Raw genomic sequence first — 26,800 nt, 5'->3', positions numbered from 1 at the left:
GTCTTACCTGTAGGCACTTTACCTATATAAATTGCCCCGTATACCCCTTCATCTCACCACGTTTCATCAGTAACAATAAAATCGATGAACCGATTTGCATGAGACAAAGCACTCCGAATTTAATAAAGCCGTGTAAGGGACGTTCTTTCTTATAAAAAAAAAAGAAAGTTAAAATGAGAGTTGACGTCGCTCTCAAGACAGTTTTTCAGCTCAAGCAATTCTTTTACGTCAAACTAGGTACTTTAATAAAAATTATGCGCATAATTTTTATATATGATGCTGCAAGGTTTTTGAGAACGTGTCATAAATAAATTATTGTCAGGTAGGTAAATTATATACTTGCTCATGCCACACTATTATAAGTAGTGTAGTATTTAGGTACTGTAAATTTTAATTATTGTGATCAAAATGTTTTACTGGAACCTTTCACTACCTATCCATTTAATCCATCAAACAAAACACAAGTACCTGATTTATTGAACACCCGATTGCAGATTTCGATTTTATCATTAATTCAATTTATTACTTACGAGCTTTTTACTTCTCCAACTTTTTTTCCCGCCAATATTATACGCTACAGTAGGGCTACCGCCAATACCGAAAATCGTCAATTGCGGGCATTTTTCTCTGTCACTCTAATTACGCCTTCATTGGAGTAAAAGAGTAAGATCCCCGCAATTTGCGAATTTCGGTTTTCGCGGTAGCCCCTCAGATCAGCCACATCTCGCATAAAAGCAAAAACGCCACAATAAAAACTGCTTTACCGACCGAGATGACGTTTGACTGTCAAAAGTAAGTAATCTGCTCTCCACCAGAGGCGCACCAGTTGCGACATTTTTCTATTGTCTCTGATTCGGTTTGGCATTTTGGCATTACGGCTACGCATTACAAGACAAGCTTCATACCGACGCGTCATCTGCGTCGGCTTTTATTTAATTTTATAATTTTAGTGACAAAGAAAATTGTGATAAGTGTGATTTTATACACGTCTCGGTGATATACATTAGATTTAAGACTTGTTATGTTGTTGTTGAGCTGTGGAAAACTTAATGAGGTAAGAAAAGTGTCACGGCGCTACCTCTCAGGAATTTGTTTGGGAAGTGCGGGATCGATAACCCGGTCGGCACTCGGCTAGCCATGAGGCGCGCCGCGGAGGTTATGTCGCGAGCGCGACGAGTTCAAGTAACGGTTCCGGCGGCCGGAGCGCGCCGACCGCCGACCGCCGACTCGCATTACAGCCGCAGAATCCGGTCCGGGACCAGTTAGTTTATAATAGTGTCTTGATCCTCATTCGCCGCCCTCATTCCGTTACGCTTGCCGACTGTCACTGTAAATAAATATTCGGTAATCAGCTTCGCTTTTGATCGAGGAGGAGTGCCCATGTCCTATACCTTTAGTGAGCTCGAGTCCGGACGTCCCTTTTGAGATGTGCGCCTGTTTTCCAGCTTACCTTGCCTGCAGTGCGTGCCAAGAGCCCCCGAGTCCCAGCCATTAGATTGAGTGGAGTGCCCCCTGTCTGCCCACACGTAGCCCCGCCGCCACTATTCCGCGCGACACGGACACTTCCAGCATGGAACTGGAGAAAGCCCCCGCTCTCCATGAGGAGGACTCAAAAGTCACCCTCACCATCAGACTGATTATGCAGGGGAAGGTAAGAGAAACATCTACAACTTGTTACAATTTGGCATCTTTCAATATAAATATTGTGAAAGTGTTCACTTTACCTTCTTCTAAATTACCTACTACTTGTTTGCGGTGATAGTACAGTACTAGGATTAAAGTTATGTGCCTCAGCAAAATTCCAACTAGTATCACAGACAACTATACAAGACTCCTCAGTTGTGAAGGCATATTTTTAGTATAATATGAAAACATAGAGCTTTGATATTAATTAATGTGCATTGTCGATATTTTCAAATATGCTTACTGCTGTATGAAAGCTAAGGTACATAACATTAAGCTAGTACTGAAAATGCATTGTATATGGCCTAATTAGGTAGTCACACAGTCCTGCATGCTAATAACTATCCTATTGTTTTCCTTCTCAATGTCCATTGAATGTGCTTATACCTTCCCTCAGATGTTTACTCACTAGTAGCTACAGATAATAACATGATTCTATATAGCATATTCAAACAAACTACACAATAAAATACAGAATGATTCTATATAGCATATTCAAATAAACAGTTCTAATTTTACATTACTAGTGAAACTCTGTCTTCTCAGTAAAATATACATAGATATTACTTTTAATTGCTCAAATGCAAACAATTTTATCTAATTGCTTTGTTACAGACAGTAATTTAAACCTTAAATAGAAAACCGTTTACACAAAATGTTATCTTTACTAGAATATGTAAAAAATATTTTTTTGGATATAATATAACACACAAAAATGACTAAAAATAGATTGTGGATTTGGGTTACGAATGGCTTATTATCATGATTGATACATAGGATCATTTTTATTCTCCAAAATTATCCCCTTACAAAGTGAAATGGGTATAAAAGTTAGTATGAGAGTACAAATCTGCCCTCCTAAGCCGAATAGCGCTATCTCAAAAACAAATGATTTTGAAAATGGAATTCTCAGTAATAGAAACTAAAGTATAAGTTAGCAATGAATTTTCTTTTGAGATAGCGCTCTTTGGCTTAGCAGGGCAGAAATGTAGTGGGGGGTCAGTATAGTCACTATCGAGATGAAGTTGTAGTCAGATTTCAATATAACTAAAGAACAAATAAAATTATCTTATTAAAAAAATTTATATGTGTTATTGTAAATTATAAGTCAATAATCTGACACTTGGATGGTCCAGTGCACCAAGTAATTTGGCACTCAAATGCTGCATCTCAGGTGATCATACCATGTCAAACTTTACAATCTGCATTTACACTGTATCTGAATTTCTTTCAAATATCTTTATTATAAGCATAGCATATTCATACAACATAATTAAAAACAGAAAAATTTTACTGTAATTTGTTCATACAGCCAGTAATTTGAATTTTCCACAAACTCTCATGCCAGCATTACTTCTGAATTAGCAAGGTGTATTGTACTTCACCTAATTAAAATGTTATGTCACTGCTAACAGCCACTATGTTAATATAATTATTTCCAAAAGAGTTGTACATGTTTTCAATATATGGTAATCTAATATGACATTGGTCTTACAAATCTTGTTAGGGACATGCACTTGTAGGGATGCTCGACACCAGATCCTGTTTGCTACCCGTAATGGCTTGCGTCTAGGCTTTCATATTAATGTCAATCAATTAGTGTGTAATTGTCATAATACTCGAACATTTTACTGATCTCATATTATGTAGGTTTAAATCAAAACCTGGTATAAATGTTACAGTTCATTGAAAATAAGGGTTGACAAAAATACGTAATTCGCCTTAAGTATATAACTTCACCTTAACTAGCATTAAATTATAATTCCACTAAAATTGTAACATGTTTAGTTATTGAGCATGTAGGAATAAGTTATAATATATTTTTTATAGTAAAAAATATTAGGCAAAGTTGGAGATGGGTGGCAAAATGTCCACTTCAACCTAGCCTTTTCCCGGCCTAGCGCCAGGGTCCGCTTTCCTGCTCAATCTTCTCCACTTTGCCCGGTCTGCGGCATCCTCAGGTGTGGGATTGTTGGGGGATTGATGGGTGGCAAAATGTATAAAAAAAAGTTTATATCTATTTCTCAGTAAAAATATTATTTTAATATTTTACTTGGGCGAATTTGGGTTCCCTATGGTAAATAGTTTTGCAAACCCTTATTTTCAATTAATTGTAACAATGATAATGACCAGTGCGGTTTGGAGAAGGCTAGGCCGCATGAAGCTGATTTTTAAACTAGTTTTAGTCCCAAAATTCAACTACATTCTGTTAGAAAATAACCATTTTCTTTGCCAACCACCTGTGATAACTACAACTTTTAATTTCAATGTGATGTACTCCCATGGTGGTTCAGAAGTCTATTTTGTTGACTGGCTTGATTAGTAGAGTACTGGCTAGATTGCCTAACAGTTGAACTGATTTAGCACACCTAGATGCAACTAGATTGCTGTGACATGCGAGACATATTGATGTTAAGATAGAGGTATAACTAACTCGTACATCTAGGTGCTTTTAATTGGCTGTAATCCAATACAAAGTACATTTGGCACCTGTCCAGCTATTGGCAGTTGCTCAGTTCATAAAACTTATCGATTTGTACCTTTTTCTAATTTATGTCTACAACATCTAATGCTCTTGTTGTGGTCGCCTGCACTTCCTCAATAGATTTGCTTTGTTTGTGTGTGTGCATGTGAACAAATTAATGTAAGACTGTTTGTCAGCATTTTAATGCAAAACAAGCATAACTTGATGATATATTACGTGCTTAATAGTGAGCATTGCGCTTGACATGACATAAATTATGTGTAATGTAAACACATGGTGACCAGCTTGTGTACACAGACCATATGTCGTAAGCAAAAGTACAAATAAAATAAAAATAAATTCTCAAGTTAAAGATAATGCACATTTGTACTTATTATACACATGTTTTTGCCTTATAATGGTTCTGATAAGCCGGGTTTTTAATGACAGTCGCACCAGTGTATAATTAATGTAGGTAGAGTTCTTTGCTCCCTGCTTGCAACATCTATCAGCTTCGCTATTTGCGTCTGCAGTCAGTGCATTGACGCCTAGTGCATCAGCATTGTTCACATACTGCAGGAGTCAGGCAGAGTTGCCAGCGACAACCTAGCCTAGCAGTGATGTATCCCCGTGCTATTATTGCAGTAAAGAAATGTCTGACGGCGCGCTATTATTGGCACAGGAAACCTTAATCTATAAATCTTATTGCGTCTGCATTAATTACGGGTGCGTTCGTTGCACAATAGTTAGCCAATTGTGGGGACGTTTTCAGTTGAGTTTTGGAAATTATTCAACGATTATTTATATACAGCCTTGGCTAGTAGTTTTGAGACACCATCATCTTCCTATTATAAATTATTGACTCTGGACAAAAATGCAGTTACGCAAAATACAATAAGTTTTCATCAAGGAGACATTTTAAAATTAATGTAAGCAAACATTAAAAACTTTGAGTGAAAGCAATGTATTATGTACGATAATACATTGTAATGTATGTATTCATGTACAATATTTTCAATTTATAACTAACCATTGATTGTTTATTTTTTTACAGGAAGTTGGCAGTATTATTGGGAAAAAGGGAGAAATTGTCAAAAGGTTTAGAGAAGAAGTAAGTTACTTTTATTATTAAGTTTTTCTATAAAGTATATATTATGGAGCTTGAGACATTCATAAGTCATAATTCAGTTAATATAATTTAAGTACAATACTGCGTCTTTCGTAAAATTAATTCTATAAGATTTTGAAGTGAACTTGAATGTCAGTTGGTTTTAAAATGTACTCAATAAAATTTTAGGGCCTGAATTTTATATAAACGTTTTTGTATTTTCAGTCAGGAGCAAAAATCAATATATCAGATGGATCGTGCCCAGAGCGCATCGTCACAGTCACCGGCAACACAAGCGCTATATTCAAAGCCTTCACACTCATATGCAAGAAATTTGAAGAGGTAAATTCAGTCTGTTTTATATTAAAATCTAGTGTAGGTCCCTCTTAGCTTCCCACCACAAGTAAAATTTGTTAAGATTTCAAACCCCCCTTTTTATCACCATTTTGGAAAAGATAAATACATGAAAAAAAAAAACACAATGATGTAGTAAAGTCCGGGAATAAAACGGTTGGTATGTATTGTAAGATGAGTATTCATTAACCTTTTGAACGCCACAGACGGCAATTGACGTCAAGTCAAAATCGTGACACGACGCCAAAGACGGCATTTGACGTCGATCGTTTTTTGATGAAAATCTACTGAAAAACACCCCACTTTTAGGTTGGCATTATTTATTCACAAAACTAAATTTTACCCCCGTGGCGTCAGTGGCACGGAAAATGGATGCACCGTTTGGCGTTCAAAAGGTTAAGCCAAATTATTGATTACTTCACTTGCAAGCATCATCATCTCTGATAGAAATCTCAGGCATTCAAGTGAAATAAACTAATTCATAATATATTTGTATATGACCTACTTCTTTGAACAACTAATCTCAATAGGTTACTTATTTCTTAATGGATTTTCCATATCTATTGTCTGTTATTCAACAGACACTGATAAACTCTTAGATCACTCACTCGATCTTTCAAGGTTCAGAGATAAATTTGCATCACTCTAATAACATCTAGCATTGTTTGTATTATAACTATATTCCTTGAAAGATACTGCACTTGAATATTATTTAATCGTTGTTTTGCATTCTAGGCACTTAATTACCTAAATAGTTTTTAATTGGCATCAACTGAGAATTTTAAATGTCAATTTATAAAAAAAAATCTCCTTCGTAAGTTGCATAGCAATAAAACCACAATGGGTACAGATGAGGAAGAGATGTGATGGGATGGGACAAAATAAAAAGCAAATCAAAACCTCCTTTATTTCAAGAAACTTGTCCCGCGACCCTCCTGGACTTTACACAATATTTATTCACGTTGACCGCGTTCACATTCACATTCGACACACTGAATCAAACACACACACATTGAATCGCGATGGACAACTTTAGCATCACATGAGAACTCTCCCATTTTAAAATAAATAAAATATCTTTATTTCGAAGAACACAGGCTTCATAGTTGTTAGTAACAGACAGTAAAATTAAAACAAATAAATTAAACTTAAAGCTAAAGGTTAGTATTAGGTATAAGTAGGAACATATTTAATTATCAATAAGGGCTAGTTGCCACTCCTTTAATTTGCCCAATCCAATGAGCGAGAATTGGGCTATCATATTTGTCAGCAATAACATTCAGAATACTGTTGGGACTGCTTCTAACTCGACCTAGCAGAGATGCTATTTTCTTGCGCATGATTGCCGGAAAACCGTCTGTTCTAGCTTCGCAAAACATGCCAGATGCACTACATCTGAATGCATTGTTGTACTGCACTTTTAATGCATTGTAGGCTTGTTTCTTATAGTTAACCCACAGGCCGCTCGAGTAAAAGGATTGGCAATATGCTCCAAAGAGCGTTACCTTGACATTACTGGAGCATCGAGTAAACCTGCGGGCCAACATATTTCCCCGAACTGCCAATGCCCTGCGTTCTCGTTCAATATCCTGGTCATTTTAAGGAGCCCCGGGCGTCACAGTAAAGGGGTTTTGTGTAGCACCCAAAATCGGAACCCTTGTATGTATATGCCATTTCGGTCTGTAGAATTGGACGCCAAATTCGATAAATGTCGCAAAAGGTTTCCCATAGAATATTTGAAGTTTCTACTGAGAAAATTGCTTTGGGCTAAACTTACTTACTTCGCTGGCTCAGTGACCCAAAGTGGATCTTAGCTTCCGACACTAGATTTCGCCATTCGTTCATGTCATGTGCGATTCGACGCCTTCAGCCGCTTGGATGTCACACAGGTCTTTCTGGACCTCATCGATCCATCGGTACCTAGGCCTTCCGACCGGAAGTCTCCCAGTTGGTCGCCCCAGATAAGCTCTCCCTCCCCTGATAAATGCCTTTCTCATTATTTATTTTGTATTCCAGTGGTGCTCTCAGTTCAATGAAGGCGGCGGCGGCGGGTCGCGCGCGCCCATCACGCTGCGGCTCATCGTGCCGGCGTCGCAGTGCGGCTCGCTCATCGGAAAGGGCGGCTCCAAGATCAAGGAGATCCGGGACGTCACCGGCGCTAACATACAGGTTCGTATATACGTCTATATAATATCTCTATAGATATTGACTATATTTAACCTTTTGACCGCCAAAGACGGCTACCAGCAAGGTTCACGATACGCGCGGCGTTCAAAAGGTTAAAGTATATTACCTTACACCATGCATGAAATAAATCTCCAGACCAATAATTTCCGAGCCCTGACTAAAATAGTTCGATTGGCCAATTAACTACACAACCATGTTGTACTAAAATTTCAGTCGAACAAATTTGGGCAATAGAATTTTAGTATCTGGGATAAAAAAACAAACATTACGTTATTCTTTCGTCGCTATAAAGTAGAATATGTGTTAATAGTACGCTGTATCACGAGACCACGACGGAATTACTGCAAAGAGACTGATGAACAATTGAAATGGTCTAAAAATGTATTTATCAACTTGAATAGGAAATATTAGGCAAAGCTCTGCGTAGGTGGCACCTTTGTGGCACATACAGTAAACAAACCACATGGCCTATCGCGAAACAAGAAAATCGAAATTTCGTTATCTAATCTCTCTATCACTCTTGCATATTCGAGCGATAAAGAGGCAGATAACTAAATTTCGATATTCACGTTTACCGGTAGGCCCTTGTTAACAAACCGCCTTGATGCATCAATGTCATATTTTATTGTCTGTGAAAACTTGTCAAAAAACAGTTTAAGGCACAGTATGTATAAGTTAGTCTAAGAATTTACTGAGTCGGTAGTGCTGCACTCTGGCGGCAGAACATTGCAGTAATATCCCCTATTAACAGCAACAATCGATTTGAGTATTACATAATACACAGACAATTACATAAGACTTCACGTGAATAACTACATTTTAAATCATGATTTACTTTATATGATTGGAATAGCGATTTGTACGGTTAGCAAATTATACACCTAAACCTTCCTCAGGAATCACTCTATTGATAGGTGAAAATCGAATGAAAATCCGTTCAGTACGTTTTGAGTTTATCAGGAACATACAGACAGACAGACGCGGCGGGGGACTTTGTTTTATAAGGTGTATCGATATATGCAGTGAGTGTATGCTTGTATTAAGTTGTTCTGTTAATATAATCACTGACTTATTTGTTTGTATCGGCAGGTGGCGAGCGAAATGCTGCCGAACTCGACAGAAAGAGCCGTGACCATCAGCGGGACGTGCGACGCCATCACGCAATGCATTTACCACATCTGCTGCGTCATGCTAGAGGTTAGTTGAAAACCGTTCAAATCCCACAACTTGAGATTTGCTACCTTAACTTCTTGAATACCACGGACGCGATATCGCATCCTCAGTGACAATCAAAATTCAATTAGATCCCAGGAACTCAAGGGGTTAATCTCAGAGGGCGTACCGCGAACCACGTTCGACGTGTTGCCTCTCTGTCGCACTTGTAAATTCGTACGTAAGTGTGTCATAGGCAACACGTCGAAAGTGGTTCGCGGTAGGCCCTCTGAAGTCTCTTGGACGCGATAACGTGTCGGCAACTTTCATACAAAATGTATCAAAAGTAAAAAATCCCTGTGACTTTGATTTGACATTGTCTATGGCTGGGACTAAGATATGGAGGGTAGATACTGTAAATGAAGTATTGTGGCATGTGATAAAATTGACGGTAAAAATTGAATCAACCCTCTCAATTTGTCTGAAAGGGCTACTTAAAGACACACCTAAACATACAAAATGTACAGTCGACCACACTGTTAACTGCACATCGGTGGACCTTATGCCTTTTGTAATAAAATGAGGTCCACCGATGTACGTTTAGGAGTGTTGCTGTTTTTTCGTTAGTTTCTAACGATATTTTTGCTCAATATGACAATCAAGAATGGCGCAATGGTCCAATGCAATGACAAAGACAACTAATATGTCAACGAAAATTATTCTAGATATCGAAAAAATAACATTCATTTATAATAATAATAATTCAGCCTATATACGTCCCACTGCTGGGTACAGGACTGTCATGCGCGAGAGGGCTTCGGCTATAGTCGCCACGCTAGCCCAATGCGATAACATTCATTTAATATAAAAAAAAACTAAACATGATCGCAAAGGCCTGATTATTAGATATATGATTTTAGCATAAAATTATTCGTTTGTGTATAGTCCTGTCCACATAAATTAGGTATAAAAACTTCAAATTTTACCTGACATTGCTTTATATTTTCAGAGTCCGCCCAAAGGGGCCACAATCCCTTACAGGCCTAAGCCCAACGTGGCCGGGCCAGTCATCCTTGCAGGAGGGCAGGCTTACACCATCCAAGGAAACTATGCCGTGCCTGCACAAGACGTAAGTCCTCTCCTTCCCTATAAATGAGGTTTAAACGAATATCTATGTTCAATTTTGTAGTATCTATGGATAATTATGAGTTATGAACAAAAACAGTTAAATTAGGGGACTGTCATTTACATTGAAATAAATGATGATTGTGATTTGTAATTTGTATGTATATACGTAATTAGTTTGAACGTTAATTGGTTCTACATTTGTCGGTTTTTTAATATTGACCTACCATATTTGTAATTTACCATTAGTACAAATAATTTTACTCCAACATGCACCTCTTGAAATTTTGAAAACGATTACTAGATTTTTAAAAAAGTGTATGGCAGCGCCATCTTAATTTTGGCACTGTAGTTAGAATCGTTATAGTTGAAAATAATTTCTTTAGATTTTATAGGTTGCGCGAAACAACTCGGTCTGTGTAGATATCCCTCGCCCAAGACACGTACGTACGGCCGTAATACCTCGTGAGAGGCACAACTACACAGATTAAATTGCTTCGCGTGGCCATTTCTTCATGAGGCGGCTCATTGTGTGTGGACACACCTGTTTAGATCTACGGTTAGCAATCGAAAAAAATTGAAATACTGCGGTCACTTACCATTGCATAGTAAAACGCCGGACGGGATTTAAGTATATGAACGGAACGTTGCGTGTAGGGGATGTATGCTTGAAAGGGAAAGTCGTCAGTTATTATGTTACCGTCGGACGGGCATCACGTATACCATCGGGGGTATGGTTGCCGTGATGGGAATCGTCAGGGCCGCCATGTGTCGGCCGCTCGCTCCGGGCGGTCGAGCGTCGGTTAATGAGTGGGTGCGCAGGCGGTGTGCGCGCCGGTGTTCCCCCTGCTGGAGATGAAGCCGCCGCTCGTGGGCGCGCTGCCGCCGCACCACCTGCTGCCCCAGCCGCAGCTGCACGAACACCACCTCGTGAGTCCGCCGACCGTCGGCTCCCGAGCCTCCACCGACCTCATAGAGACCCTACACCTGCCACGACACGCCGAGTGACTCCACGTTCCACCAAATTTGGTTGTGCTCCTGTTGGATTTATTCGGATACATGAGTCGACGATGAAATACCTCAGTTTTGTAGTGTACACTGACGCGAAAAGTAATGTATAGATAGTAGAACTAGGACATTTGGTATCATTCCATGGTCCTAGATGTCTTGTTATGGCACGATAGACGATTTTAAGACGATTTCAGCTGCACACTAGATTTTAATGACAATAGTAAAATCAACCAAATTTGGTGGTCGGATTTGGTTTCTTAAAATTACACCTTGTTTTACACATACGGCATGTTGCAGATTCATCGCCACGATGAATTCGAATGATGATCCAAAACCACTATCATTATTATTGTTCTGAATTTAACTTGTGCCGATGGGCTGCAACGCCAGGTGTAACTGCCGCATCTTCTCTAAACCTTGTAGAACTGAAACTTGAACTTTCGGAATGCTCAATTGGACGTTTCTTGTGGTAGACCCCTCCCGAAACGACTCTCGGCCCAACATCTTTTAACCTTTTTCTTCACCATTAGCTTAAGATTGAAGGAAATTTTCTGTACCATTTCTGTATGTACCTACGGTTAAGAAAAATGTTAGCCAATGTTGTAAAAATCCGTGTAAATGTGGCATATAAATTTGCGGCGTAATTAGAGTCGAACAATTCTGATTATAATTGCAAATGTATCTCTATGAGGTTGTGTGATTACGGAGTGACATTATGTGATTGGTGCTGCCCCAGAATCCCTTAAATTGGTTTGGATGTGTGGTGTCGAATCCCCTTTAGTTGCAGATTATTAACAATGTAAATACATAGACTAGACCCCGGTGATGTGGAATGTAGGTATGAATTTTATTTTGCGTTGTAATCTCCCTTACGCTTGTGACTCATGTCGATCCCCTTATCTTAAGTGCACGTTCCACACGAATGTTAATTTTCTTGTTTAGACCCCGTATCCATAAGCGCTGGTCCTTAGAAATAGCTGTATCACATTAATTTATTAAGCACACTGATCGAACGTGACAAACGGATCATTTAGAAACAAACACATTCGCAAAGCTTTATCTGTTTGTTTTCTGGCATCGCCGAGGTACCCTCGTACCGAAAACTCACGCACAGTGCATCGTTGCCGAAAAGTTTTCGACCACTCCCGTACTTGCACCTCTCCTTATTTTGCCTTTGCCTCTTCCGATATTGTTTTAATTTTTCTGTTTACTTGCGATATTTACCGTTGATTAACCATGGTATCGCATGGCTAACGTGACTCGTATAGTGTTCATAGAGTTCAATTTCAGATTTTAAATTAACAGGAACTTTCAAAGGTGCATTTTACTTGGGCAGCACCATTCAAGAACTCACGAAGTGGATTCATGCTCGTGCTAAGGAAATTCGCAAATTGAACGTTTTGTATAAAGTAGTGTGAATTTATCTTGCGAATTATCTTAGATTAATTTATTCAAGGTTCTTACCCAGGTAACCCTATCCAGCGATCCCATCCCGGCAATGTCAGAGAAGAAAAACAAGCAGCTGGAGCTGAAATGAAAACGTTTTGCAGCAAATTTTGCGATAAAACTATACGACAGAGAGCGCGCCATCGACCTCATTTCCAATCAATAGTTTTGTACACGGTGTTTGAATATCATCTTAAGTTCTGCGATATAAAAAATATTGTTAAAGGTTGGAATGACGACAATGGTGGCTTAAGTTCTTGTCATATTCACAAAGTTGCGCCTCGCTTCTTGTCACACCAAAGTATTTGATGCAGTCGTGGACACTCCGGTTGTGCCTTCGTTCGTACACATGAGCTAATAGTGACTCCGTCTCGGACGAAAACTACAGTCATTTATGAGGAGCGATAAAAAGTTGGGAGCGGCTTCGTGAGTTAATGTATTATCATACTAAAACGACACTTGAATAGTTTTATGTTGTGTTTTAGATGGGAGGCCTCGCCAAGTCGCCGCTGGCCGGCCTCGCGGCGCTCGGTCTGGGCGGCCTCGCGCCCACCAACACCGGGGGCCTCAACCCGGCAGGTATAGGCAAAAGCACGTATTCCCGATTTTTTACCTTTTTTATTTTTAATCTTATTTCTTCATCGGTGGCTTATAGTTTTGATTTTTGACGGCTTGCGTGAAAGGCAAAAATGACGATTTTATGACATCGTCTTTCTGTATACATATCTGGTCAGTTAATTGATTGATTTCATTCTCTTGAGATATTTAATAAATGTTAAACAAAAATCTGGTACGAATATTAAATTGGTGTGATTTATTACTTCCTAATTAAAATGGTAACTATAAGCTACAGATTGAATAGTCACATTTTATTAATCGCTAATTTTGACGTCCCTTTTAATTTGTAGCTAGAGAGAGTAGAGTAGCGAAACTAATACCCTAACAATTTTAACGGAACTGACCATATACTCAACTGAAATTGGTTATCTGACTTTTCGAGCTTGGATTATTAGTCTATTAGTCTAGTTTATCAATATTCACATTTCAAATAACTGCTACGAATAAGTCAGATTTCTTATAATTTTACATTATTGAATGTAAATATGCAAATGGAATGCAGTTTGCAATGTGTATCTACGTAGTTAGTTTTTTCTCTGTAATGGTAAAGTTCAATTGTACACACATTAATTAACAAAATAGTTAAAAGAAATAATTAATCTACTTAATTCATGCGCAATAATAAGTGTTTTCAAAATATTGGTAACTGGACTCCCCTTTTTTTTAAGTAAAATATATACATCAAACTCTTTGGGTTTGTTTAGTATCCAACCTCAAATAGTTTTATAGGTTAATTTTGTATCGAATTCTTTATACGATTGCATGTCTCACAGAAACAGCGCATACCTAAAGAACTACTAGACCAACTACGAAAGTATTCGTGAACGTGATTTTAAAATGATGCTCATATTAAATAATGTGTATGTATGAACGCAGCACTGGCAGCGTTGGCGGGCTCTCAGCTCCGCACGTCGAACCAGTCCCGCAACCAGCCCGCCACCAACCAGCAGTCGCACGAGATGACCGTGCCCAACGAGCTCATCGGGTGCATCATTGGCAAGGTAATACACTTTAAATGATGTTAATGTATGAACGCAGCACTGGCAGCGTTGGCGGGCTCGCAGCTCCGCACGTCGAACCAGTCCCGCAACCAGCCCGCCACCAACCAGCAGTCGCACGAGATGACCGTGCCCAACGAGCTCATCGGGTGCATCATTGGCAAGGTAATACACTTTAAATGATGTTAATGTATGAACGCAGCACTGGCAGCGTTGGCGGGCTCGCAGCTCCGCACGTCGAACCAGTCCCGCAACCAGCCCGCCACCAACCAGCAGTCGCACGAGATGACCGTGCCCAACGGGCTCATCGGGTATGTATTAGAAAGGTAATACATTTGTTTAATGGTTTAAATATATTTCAAGCGACACGGCAAAATAAAACACCTCCTTTTAGTAAGTTGAAACCTACAGGGTGGTATTTAGCAAAATGTGAGACGCAAATACACATTTGATCAAATATTGGACAGCTGGAATACTACCCTTAAAACCGTCTCGATAGACGACACTTTCGATAAAGCGACACTTAAATTGATTTATCCTATATGTGGTAACGTTATAACACGTATATTTTTCCGTTGGGGGTTAAACAGTTATTCATTGTAAAAGAGTAGTAAATCCTAAGAAGAATTCATGCTTGGAATTTGACAGCAGATGATATTAACTGTTAGAATGTCTGTCAAAGACGGGACACGATTTTTTTCTTAGACTAGAACTCTTCTAAAATAAATAATTTTCTATAATTACTGCGATCTGTTTATTTAATAGGCTTTATCCACTTTTCAGATCTATTTATCACAATAGGGATGTTTCCTCTATTTAAAATAAATTAATTTACACCATGTACGAAATAAAGCACCAGATAATTATTAGAAAAACATAGATAGCAGTTATATTTTGATACAATATCAATTAATAAATCAGATAGAACTAAAAAAAGTGGTGATTTGACCCTTGACGTCACTATAGCAGTTTTCATGTAAAATCCATATTGGCAAATCGTTTTGACAGTTCTAAAAAAGAAACTGATTTGACTATACATACTTTGTATCTTTAGGTATTTAAATAAAAGTAAACAACACAAAAAAACATTACATGATCAAATAATGTAGGTTAAAGTCAGGTCGTTCAGTGACAGATCCAGGAGAAATTATTTGTTTACTTTTATTTAAATACCTAAAGATACAGACTGTAGTAGGAGAAAACCCTATTATAATTATCTGAAACATTAGTTCGCTTTCGCTAATCCGTTGTATGTTCGACAGGGCGGCACCAAGATCGCGGAGATCCGGCAGATCTCGGGCGCCATGATCCGGATATCCAACTGCGAGGAGCGCGAGGGCGGCAGCACGGACCGCACCATCACCATCTCCGGCAACCCGGACTCCGTCGCGCTGGCTCAGTATCTCATCAACATGAGGTGAGGTAGCGGCTAGCGAGGCCGGAGGCCCGACGCCCGACCGAGGCCGAGAACATTTGACGAACGACTTTTCGTCGAACGTTTTATGACAGGACTGAGTTTCTAGCTTATCTGTCTGTATAATTTAAAAAAAAGGTGTAGTAACTCTTCAAGGTGTATTTCTTTGATTTTTTCTACGTATATCAATGAGTAAATGATTGTATAACAAAATGTAAAGTCTTCGAAAAAATCGTCGTAGTTTGATATTCGATGAACATGACGCTGTACGGATCTATATAGCTTGTGGTAACTGAATTGTCAGACGTCTTTTGACAACCAGGTATGCCGCATAATGTGTGGAGTCGTATAGTGCCATATACACTGGCGTTCAAAAGTGCATGGACATGTTTCAACCGTAATATTAAGGCATTACGGTCGACATCTATCCATGCACTTTTGAACGCCAGTGTACATTAGCTGTCAAACGAAGCAAGAATTTGTCTTACACTTTACACATCTACTTACTACAAATAATTATGACGGCTGACAGAGACCTCACATTTCCTGCTTCAGCTGTCAAAATCCACGATAACTCTCGGTTGTCAATTCCCTGTGAGTTACTGCATTTTTCCTTCTAAAACCAGTATACTTTTCAGAATCTAATATAAAGCTAGGTTAAGGTTTTTAATAACAGTCCTGAAAGTTAAAGAAAAATGTAAATGAAATAAAACCTTCGACGAAAAGTTACATTCGATCAAAAGTTTATTAGGTCAAACGAGGGTACACACACAAATCACACACTTGCCTTATCCTCTGCCTACCAAATGACTTACCTCTCCGTTTTGAGTCACGCCTGGCCCCTGAGAATCAATTATTTTAACATCCCACGATTATCCTCTGATTTATCTTTACCTTTTGACGGGTCGGCTCGATTTCTACATTTTGAAGTAGTTCCGTGTTAATTCGATGAATCTTTACTATGTGCGTGAGGTTGGGTTGGCGAAAAAATTCGTTGCTTTCATGAAAATTCATAAGTAACGATCGTGGTTTCGCTGAGAATTGGGACAAAAAGTTCCGTCACAATTTTCGAGCGTCATGAATAAATATGAAATGTGTCGTCTCGTCGGTTCAAAGGCGTCATTGAATCTGTGTCGATTAGCAAAACAAATTTGCCCCAGATGAAGGAGCGACTAAAGTCGAAGTCACGGACTGATCTTTAAATGAGTTAAAAAATAAACTTTCTTAATAACGTTGTTAAATTAGGGTAACAAATTTTTTATTGTTTTTTTTTGGTTGAGTATGAAAGTACCTACGTAATTAAATATATTAGGGTGCATATTTAAACATAAACCGTAGGTATATATATACTGTTATTGTAACTATTATTTGTACATTTTCATCTCTCAATTTTTCTGCGTCCAGGTTGGGTTGAACATATTCTGTTTCGTATAATACACAATTATAGACTAAAGACTTAGTATTGTCTTGGTGCGAAACAGCCCTGTGAGATTGTGTTTGTTGTGTCGATAGGTACTATCAAAACGAGCTTTCCTCTAAATGCGTCAACGCTAACCTCACCTCACGTAACCTCAACCATCCAATATCCGATCGCGTCGAGCCGGCCCCGCTGGTCGCCTAACCCTTTACAAATCCTGTCCCGCTCCCGCAGTGTGGAGCTTCAGAAGGCGAATCTAGAGGGCTCCGGCAGCGGCGGCGCGGGCTCCAGCAGCAGCCCGCTGGCGTCCGCCATCCCGCTCGCACAGCTGCTCACCAAGACCGGCGCGCTCGGCGCGCTCAACAGCCTGTCCGCGCTCGGCGGCCTCACCGACCTGCTCGCCGGCTCCTCGCCGCAGCAGCCCGTGCAGACCACCGGCGTGCACCGCAACCACAAACCCTTCAACCGCCGCAGCGACGACGAGACCCCCACCAAGACGTCTAAAGAGCGGAACAAATATAACCCCTATTAGAGTCGGATTGGATCTCGTCGTTGAGGCTCGGTTGCACGCTAGGATTAGTGTCGTTCCGCTGTCGCGTTTAGGGTAGCAGTTCGCGGTGTAGACGTTCGATTTTAAACTTAGTTTTTCGTTGTCGGATTCTAGGGTAAAAGGGCATCATTTTATTTTGTTTCTCAATTATCACATCAGCGTCCTAGACAGTAAATTCAAATGACTCGCTATAAATCAATGCGCTGCGACGTGAATTGCTGTATATGCTGTAAAAATGAAAAGAAAAGCTCGGTTTAAAACCGAATGGACTATGCGTTTGACTTTTCGTAGTCGATTTGATAGGGGCGTAATGAAGTTAACTAGCTATTTGTTTTAATCACTCCAATATCAGAAGTAACCGAGGTTACGAGAACTGACTAAATCATCAATCATTCGAGAATACGTCATTATTTAATTTATCTAAAGAACTATTACGTTCGCCACACTGTATAGAAAATATGTGTATAAAATCGGACTTCCTGAAACTAAATTCCAGAAATCATTATACGAGTAGGTTAAGACGTGTCAAAATAATTTATACGTCGCATAAGTTGACTAACGGAGTTGATAATCATGTAATTATAATTAATTGACGACGACTGACATTCATGAAATTAACAATGGATGCGTTTCTTTACGATACAATTCGTATTTTTTGCTTGTAAGTTTATTATTAGTTCTATCGTTTTAGGCTTGTTAGTAATAAAACAGATTATCTAATACTATTGCAGCCAAACATGAATGGAAGATTATTTTGAAAGTAAAAATGATCTTTTAAATTTACAACATGCATTGAATGCCGAAATCACATTAAAAAAATACATTGCGTCATAGTTAATCACATAGAACGTTTTTAAAGGTGTCTGCTATAGTATTGCGTAATCTTGATAAGTTTGTTTTAAACCAAAATACACAGTTGCATTTACGAAATAACAAAGTGGTTGTAAAGTAATCGGCAAACGTTCTTAGTTTATTTAAGATCCACTAATGGAGTTAAAAGTACTCATAGGGTACAAATAGGGCTGTCTAGTCGAGTGATTATTTCATTATTTTCTTATGAAAAAGGCTTATTTAGTCAAAATTTGATACTAAAGTGCTTTGCGTAAAAACACTCAACATTCATTGCTAAAGTCATTTATTTACGAAAGGGTCCAGAATAACTGTGCCACAACTCAAAACTGTATCATTTAAAAATTTAAATGTGTCGTTTTTATGAAAAGAATATCTTTGCTCTATAAAGAGTTATAAGTAAAAGGATGGATGCAGGATGAAACATCTTCTTTAACAACTTCCCGACCGATATTTATTACCTGAAAACGACATTCATTGTTAAGATTTCATTGAACACACCTACTGCGATTAGCTAAATTACCATTTTCGTAAATATTGTTTCTTGATTTTTGTCAAAATTACTATAATTTATTGTAGTACATATATTTAACGAAACACTGTTTTAAAAGCTCGGCTTTTTAACAAATTAAAATTTCTCAGGCCACGTGCTTTTCACCATAGGGTTCGGAATATGGGCGGAAACGGTTAAAATTCATGTTACGTATGCCGCAACCGTTAGCATTGGTAAATATTAATGATTAAAGTGCTAACTTTTGGTATACTGCCTCGATAAACAATTAATCGTATGTAATTATGACAACTATCGATAACTAGGGATCGTGACAATAGTAGAAAATACGTAGATGCTTAAATTATAATTATTCTATTGGAAATACAATGCTTCGCGTATGAAAGATTGTACATATTTCTATTCGAATAAATACAGGGTGTCTAGCGAAAACATCAAAATATACTTCAGAATTACTCGCTTTTAGATCTTTGACTAATTAAACAATGTCTGATAGATTTGAAACATTTCTGTAAAGCAATAAAGTTTTTTAGGAAGTATTTTTGATGGGCATTGTTTTGTAAGGTTGTTTGAAACACAAAATTGTAATACTGTGTTATTTTAGAATACACAGCGTTTGGCTCGTTTGTTTGATACTTGTAGTTAAAGTAAGAAGGTTTGTAGGTATATTGTGTCGTGTTACTGACTCTTGACATTGTAAACGTTGCCATTCGAAGATTGCATCACTGCCACTCTGGAATGAAAGCGCTTTGCCAATTTCAACCGTGTTACGAGTAAAATTAAAAACGAATTAATTATATAGGTAGTCGAACACTTTTACACTTTACGTTATTTTCGTGCGCAAACGTATTTCTGTTCTTTTTTACTCGTCTAAAAGGGAAAGCAAAGGGGTTCTGATCTTACGTTAGATAATTCTCTGCCGTTTGTTCCACCAACGTCAAAACTATTGAGACGATTTTGATTCAAACGATAGTACCTACTAAAATTTAAATAAAATAAATTAATTCTAAAGCACAGGCGACGTCTACATTTATATTTATAAACAATGGAAGTATATCGCGGTAGACCCGTTTGTGTAATTCAATATGTGTACAAAACGCGTTCTGAGTTTAAAGTGTTATACGTTATACATTTATATTGCCGTTCGTGGAAATTAAACACAGTGAGTTCCAGTACCGACTGGTATACGTACAGTAACTACTATACTAAGTAACTTAGTTTATAAAAAAAAGGTGACATGGCAAAGCGCTTTTTGTTTGGTTTTGATGTATATTCAGATGCCATTTAATTTGAATTTGTACGATGTTTAACTAAATTCAACAGCATTGTAGTTAGTGCTACTTCTGCTAATTTTGTCTCTATTCATATTTGCACAGTAGGTGTAGATGTTGTGTATTTGTACCAGTGGGCGAGGTAAAGGCAAACAGATTCGCCTAGCAAAAGTAGTTTGCCTTTACGCTGCCTTTCATTAGTTAGTGCAAAATTAAAATCGAGGTCCAATGGAGTGTTTGTACGGTACTTGTAATTCCGCCGCCGAGATCAGTTTTATTTGTAATGATAAATCATGTTAATTTTAAGGCACTTAATTAACGTTTTTCATATCGTTTCAGGAATTATATTACTCGCTAGAATCTTTAAGTAAAAGTGTATTGTTACAAGTACATATTTAATAAAAATAATAATAATGTACGTTAGTTTCCTTTCCCTTTGTCTACGCAGTTGTCTTATTAAGCGCAGGTAATTTCTCAAATCTAAAGCCTCCTATTCAAGAACCCACGCCATTTTCCTGCCTACCCAGGCACCACACATTCCCGTGATACCAACCGAAACCGCCGAACGCCCACGAGTACCTCTCCTCAGCTCACTGGATCCGATGTCCCGGTAAGATGTTTCCTTTACATTTTAATTTACGTCCTAGAATATCCACTCACATTGGGGTAACACCATACGGCATGTTTATAATTTTTCGAAATTTGGACTTCTTTGCCCTGATATTTGTTTCCTCTTTATTCCATTTCCAAGCGATCCATAATGATTTCTCACATTCATTCTAGCATTCATCTTTTTAATGTAACCGTCTGATTCTTCTAATACGTTATCTTAAACTTAAGATTCGTGTAGTTATGGACTTGTATTTCGAATTCACCTGTACACTGTTGGTTGAAGCAAGTTGATGACTAGTTGGTACAGTGTTTGGTGCGGCTCGCTAAAGGTGCGGTGGTGTATTGCAGGATCACGATGGAGACGGCGGGGCTGCCGCTGCCCGGCTACCACTACATCGCTCCGAACCACATCGTGAAAGCGCCGATCCATTGAGCGGGGCTCCTCGGCCAGGCGTCCGTCGCGTGCAAGCTCCACACCGACCGCGCGTACTACCTCCAGCCGCAGTACGGGACACTGGCTCCGATATATTTCTTCAAGTGAGTGCGAAGACCAAAATGAATCTCTAAAATGAGAGGGGAATCAATTGGCAAAACTAGATACCTAGCTGAACGTATGTTTACATTTGTTACGAGTTTATAAGTATTTTAGATATTCTTATATTTATTCTCCACTGTATTTAATTGATTGTTCGGAGAGGTCGGTCAAGTAATCGATTATGAAAGGTCGGCGTAATTTTGGCAGCCAAAAAATGTAAGCGACTGACGTTAAAAATTGTGAGTAATCCGTGAGCAGCGACGATGACACAAAGCACTTATTTTATAGCGGACGATTGGTATTATGTTTTAACTTCACTGGAGCTCGCTGGTCACGGATTATTAATTTATTATTATAATAACAATGTATGCAACAGGATTTAGCTAAGCTGATCGAATTTACTATGGAGTTAAGCGGTCGAGTATTTGAATTATCTGTTGAATTTAATTTTGTTATGATCAGTACTGACCACAAATAAATAAAATGTTCAAAGTACGTTTAGTCGAGCGTCGGCGTATAGTAGGCGTAGAGCGTTATCGACCTCGGACCCGCTGACGTAGCGTAGCGTTAGATTAGCGAACAGAGTGAGAGGGTTAAAGACAATATTTGTACATAAATAATCGTAATGACCTGGAAATTAGGTATTACAGTAACTGTTGCGCCGCTCGGGCGCGGCGCGGCGATACGAAACCGATGGGATCAAATCCTTTAAGAAACTTACATTAAAAGCGAAGATAGAGGCGAAGGAACATTCAGTGCATCATGTAGAGTCGTCTTCGATTACAATCAGACGTTAGGTTTATAAAAATAGAGTTGTTAAATGTGATAGTCTTCTAATTTATTTTACATTTGAATTACTAAGATCTCTGAAACACAAGCAATGTGTGCATCGGCTACCCGAAAAATTAAGTCGTATAAATAATATTGGTCTAGGGATCAAAGCCAAAGATTGTTAAAGTTTGTTTAACATTAATATTGTTGTGGATTTATGATAAATTATTCTGAGAGTATGTAGTTAATGTTTAAAATGTAACGTATAAACGTTAATTTGAATTATTTTATCACCCTCTCCAGACTGCTCATCGTATTTAGTCCTAGATCAATATAGATAGTCCTGTGGTAATCGACATATTTCCAAAAAAAGTAAAAAAAAAAGCTTAGGATAATTTAGGTTAAGGTAAGTATAGGACCAGTGTAACATGCTTTCCAATGATTTTTCTGTCATCACAGAAATAAACAAATTTTGTGCCACAAGAAAACAAAAATGCAGTGCCAACGTTTTAATTTGAACTTGTATTTCGTACGTAAATAAGCAATATGGTATAAGTTAATTATAGGCGTACAGTCAGTTTTAAATACGTTTTAATAATTAAAGTGTCAAGTTAAAGCAAATATTTACAAATGTATCCACACACTATTAATTTAGCATCATAGGTAATAAGATTCACAATTTATTAGATTTACAATATAGACTCGAAACATATCCCAATAACATATTTTCCCTATGTCTTCCCCTTCAGTATTTCAGTAATTAATTATAGAAATTAATAATGAATGATTGTGCCAAAGTTGTGACTAAAATTTTATGTATGGATTTGAATGTGACGGTATAGTACTGATAAAATAAGAACATTATCATTTTGTTGATATAACGGTTATGCTAGTCAACCTGTTCTGATGAAAAAGACATTTTAAATTTTATATATTCTAGTCAAAATTATTTCATTCTTGTTTTTGTGTTTCTCTAAAATTGTCTATTCTGTGTGGGATTGCTTGAAGTAAATTAAACTAGCAATAATTTTTTTGATAAAATCAATTATATTATAGGTGTAATGAGTCGCAATTAAGACAATGTATAGAGCTTTGTACATTAAGTACCACACAGATATTAATAGGATAAATAGGTAGTAATAGCTCTGGAAGGAGACGGTTGAGAAAAGACGTAAAGTTAATAAAGAGAAGAGATTTTATAGCTGTGATTAAAATTGGGAGTGTACTTTTGTGCAAATGTTAGCGTCAGGCATGCTGTCGCGTCGATGAAGGGACGCAGGTGTAGGGTTAGTGCACCACGTGTAGTCGCACGGCCACCGTACCGGCAACTTGCACGCGTTTACGGACATTATTTTGTGAGTCGAGGCTAGTCTTGGTTAGAACTCGAGTCATATGAGACACACACAGTGTCCACTCAATGTGTAGACATCCGTAAATCGTCCGTATTAAAATACTGTATTGTGAAACAACCAGATTTGAAAATTGTTCAACATTTGAGTCTGCTCTAAAATGGACTCTCGTATCTACCGAATACTGAATTTGAGTCTTAAAGGAGACCTCTAAAAATACTCGAGTCTTAGCCAATACTAGTCGAGACAGCCGACCGGTCCGCAGCACTGGCAGACTGTCAATAACGTTTATTCTGAATAATGCAAATTTAAGAGCAATTAGATAATAACGTTGATTTATCGTTGTATTGTATACATTCAGTTTCTATTAATCAAGTACTAAATATTATTTTATACTCATTAGTATGTATAATAATTGTGGTTCATTATTGTTGTTGTTATTTTAATTTGCTCAATTTTAAACTTTTAAGAATAGAATCAATATGATATCATAATTTAAGTTGTTTCGTTGGTCTGTTAGCATTTGTATGTGCAAAATTTATTTGTAAGTTTTTACTTTTTTATGTGTATACTATGGGGGCAGATTAGTCTTATACAAAAGACTAATGACATCACATAACCATGAGTATGTAATGGTATGTATTAAGATGTGTATAAAATGTTTCAAAAAGATCTGTTTCTGTCCCTACTAGTTGCAGGTTACTTAGCCAAAAACATTATTATTGTTAAATCAATTACTCTTATCATAATGCCATATCAAATATAGGTACTTAGTATGTGTTAATGCAGCAAACAGTACACTGTTACAGGTTCTAAAAATCTCTTTCTGGTTTAAGTGTGTGTGCTTTGCAGCTGAAGCACACCTTAACTAAAAGTTGGTGCCTTTTGTTCATAGGTTTCGCTTGAATATTTTACTGAATTCAGTTAATGTTATAACTTAGCCTTTATTGACAGGGTCCGACAGCGCTGTATTATAGTGTATTAAACTAATAAAATTCAATTTTAGCAAATATTTATAAATGTAATAGCGAATTTCCTTTAAATATTCGTGTTAGCACCTGTATTTTGAATTTTAAATGCACCATTTTCAAAATTCCCTCTTGTATGGCTACTAGGATTATTTGGTTGTAATATAATATTGCCAAGAAATATTTACAATACATGTTGTGCGTCGCAGAGGGATCGTTTAATATGTAAAGTGCAATGCTATTATTGGATATTTTGCTAGGTACTTGTAAAATCTAATCCGCATACAGGTCTGAGACGTTTGGGTAAAAAGGGTTGTGTGATTTGTTATGGATTTACAAAATTCAATATTATATTGCTTCAATCCCTTTTAGACTCCTCCTGGGTCGACTTAAAGGATTACATAAGAGGATGTTTATCTTATTACTATACTAAATAATACACCAGGGTAATAATAATACATAACTGCACTTCTCTTCCACAAGCGTTCAAACGGAACATAATTATAGTTCAAAATGCTTAAAGATCTATTCTATAACAACATGAACATTGCTCTAAATTCTTAATAAACAGAAAAAGGGAAATTATATAAAACCCAGATGTATCCTTCGATAAAATGGTGACAGGCATAGTCTCATAGCGTATACGATCAAAGGTATGCATGTAAAAATGTGAATAATATTATTTAACCTTGGACAGATTCCATGTGTGTTACATGGTTTGTATGGACTATGCCGACGTCTGTTTTCAGTGTACTCTTTTAGTATTAATGCTAATGGTATTGACTGAGTATAATTAAGAAAATCAAAAAATGCCAAATAATCCATCTCGTTCTGCAATTCGAGTAAGCATTTAATTTGTTATGTCACCAATGCCGTGAAAGCACTGTATAAGTGTATATCGTTCGAGACATAAAAATCAAGACGTAGCTATACGGAAACCATGAGCTGCCGAATTTAATAATGAGAGTTTTCAGAAGCATAAGGGGTGTAATTGCAAAGTTCGACCATATCATTCGATTTTGCATTAATCGATGGACAGATAGACGAATTTCTCTAATTCGCTTGAATCTCCTGAATTTTGTTGCCAGTAACTTGGACATCTCACTGCATGAATGTGACCACACACATTTGCCATTAATATAAAACTGCGTTGGTCGCTCTTTGTGGAACTAAGTGGTTCATCTATCTATAGAAATCTCTATCGCTTTTGCAATATTCAAGTTGGTAATTTTTGCTATTTTAGCCCTGGTCGTTTCAGTACTGCCACTAAACCCTTGCGGTTCAAAAAACTCTCATTAACGGACGATATGACTAGTGTTAACATGCCTGGTAGAAAGGTAAACATATCTCACACAGGTAACAGGGGTAGGTAGTGAAGGTGGACCGGGACACGAGTGTTCCGCTCTTGCCACTTAGATGTTCACTCTTAAACTTCGTATCACCATATTTGTCGACATATCTAATCGTTTCGTGAATTGTTAATAAATTTTAATGTACTTACGGTTACAGTATACTGTCATGAGGTTAATTTCAATATAAAAAAGTTTGTTTCATTATGTTAATTCAATAAAGTGTGTAAATATCATTGACTTTCATTACTATTGTAGGCAATCCCGACACAGCTGACTGATGATGATGATGGAGACATAATTATATACCTACTCGTAACTCGTAAGGCTCAACTTAACCTTGTACCACACAATTTGGACTGTAATTTAGTTTGAAGGTTATTTATTAATTCAGTAGCAAATTTTCGACAAAGCGAATGGTTATGGGTTATACAATATTTGTTGCAATATAATTAGAAACTCATGAACCAAATAAAGTAGCATTTCTTTTGTTCCATTTCTTTTTGAAACAAACGAAATTCATCCCAATTTACTTATCCAACAAGGTTCAAATTAAAAATAGGAAAATTTTGTATGGTGGGCCTTACGATTTACGATGTTATAGTTTTTTACATTTGATTTTCTACCTTAACATTGGTAGAATTAAGTTGATATTTAAATAAATGAGGGTCAATACCGTCGGGCGTCCAGTGGTGCCCTCATTAGTGGGATTGTTTTCTAATAAACCAATTAATTTATGTATAATTCAGTATATCAATGTTGGATTGCAGTCCTACTGATTCCCCAACTTGGTCTACTTATGGGATATTGATATAGTTTTATATTACTTACTTTTTACTTCATTACCTAAACGGATAAAAGTGGCCACTATTTTCCGTTTAGGTGATCAAGAAAAATAAAACTATGTGACAAAGAGCAAAAGTGGGAATCAGTAGGACTTTTATATTTAATATATGGATTATACAGAAATGAAATTAATTTTGGCTATGGATGAGGTCTTGGTGGCTCAGATGGCAGATCGCTGGAGTAGGTATCGATCCAGAAGCCGTGAGTTCAAG

The 26,800-nt window shown here is 37.6% G+C and overlaps 1 protein-coding gene across 7 annotated transcripts; it reads left to right on the top strand.

Moving 5' to 3' along the window:
- The first annotated feature begins 770 nt into the window (after positions 1-770).
- LOC134792092 (poly(rC)-binding protein 3) lies at positions 771-25,988 on the top strand. Of its 7 annotated transcripts, none has more exons than XM_063763271.1 (12): positions 771-1,054; positions 1,446-1,651; positions 5,202-5,258; positions 5,481-5,597; positions 7,626-7,778; positions 8,886-8,993; positions 9,958-10,077; positions 10,896-11,003; positions 13,016-13,121; positions 14,187-14,311; positions 15,409-15,563; positions 17,212-20,574. In XM_063763271.1, exons 2-12 carry the CDS (start codon positions 1,571-1,573, stop codon positions 17,507-17,509), a joined length of 1,428 nt encoding a protein of 475 aa, XP_063619341.1. In that variant the 5' UTR covers positions 771-1,054; positions 1,446-1,570; the 3' UTR covers positions 17,510-20,574. The 7 variants fall into 7 exon arrangements, with proteins under 7 accessions (XP_063619341.1, XP_063619344.1, XP_063619345.1 ...); XM_063763274.1 differs by having other exon boundaries at positions 772-1,054; positions 13,016-13,109; XM_063763277.1 differs by lacking the exon at positions 17,212-20,574 and adding an exon at positions 21,119-25,988 and having other exon boundaries at positions 778-1,054.
- The last annotated feature ends 812 nt before the right edge of the window (positions 25,989-26,800 follow it).

The sequence above is a fragment of the Cydia splendana genome, chromosome 7 (genome assembly GCF_910591565.1).
Source record: "Cydia splendana chromosome 7, ilCydSple1.2, whole genome shotgun sequence".
Classification (NCBI taxonomy): Eukaryota; Metazoa; Arthropoda; class Insecta; order Lepidoptera; family Tortricidae; genus Cydia; species Cydia splendana.
This window is presented reverse-complemented; position numbering and strand designations above follow the sequence as displayed.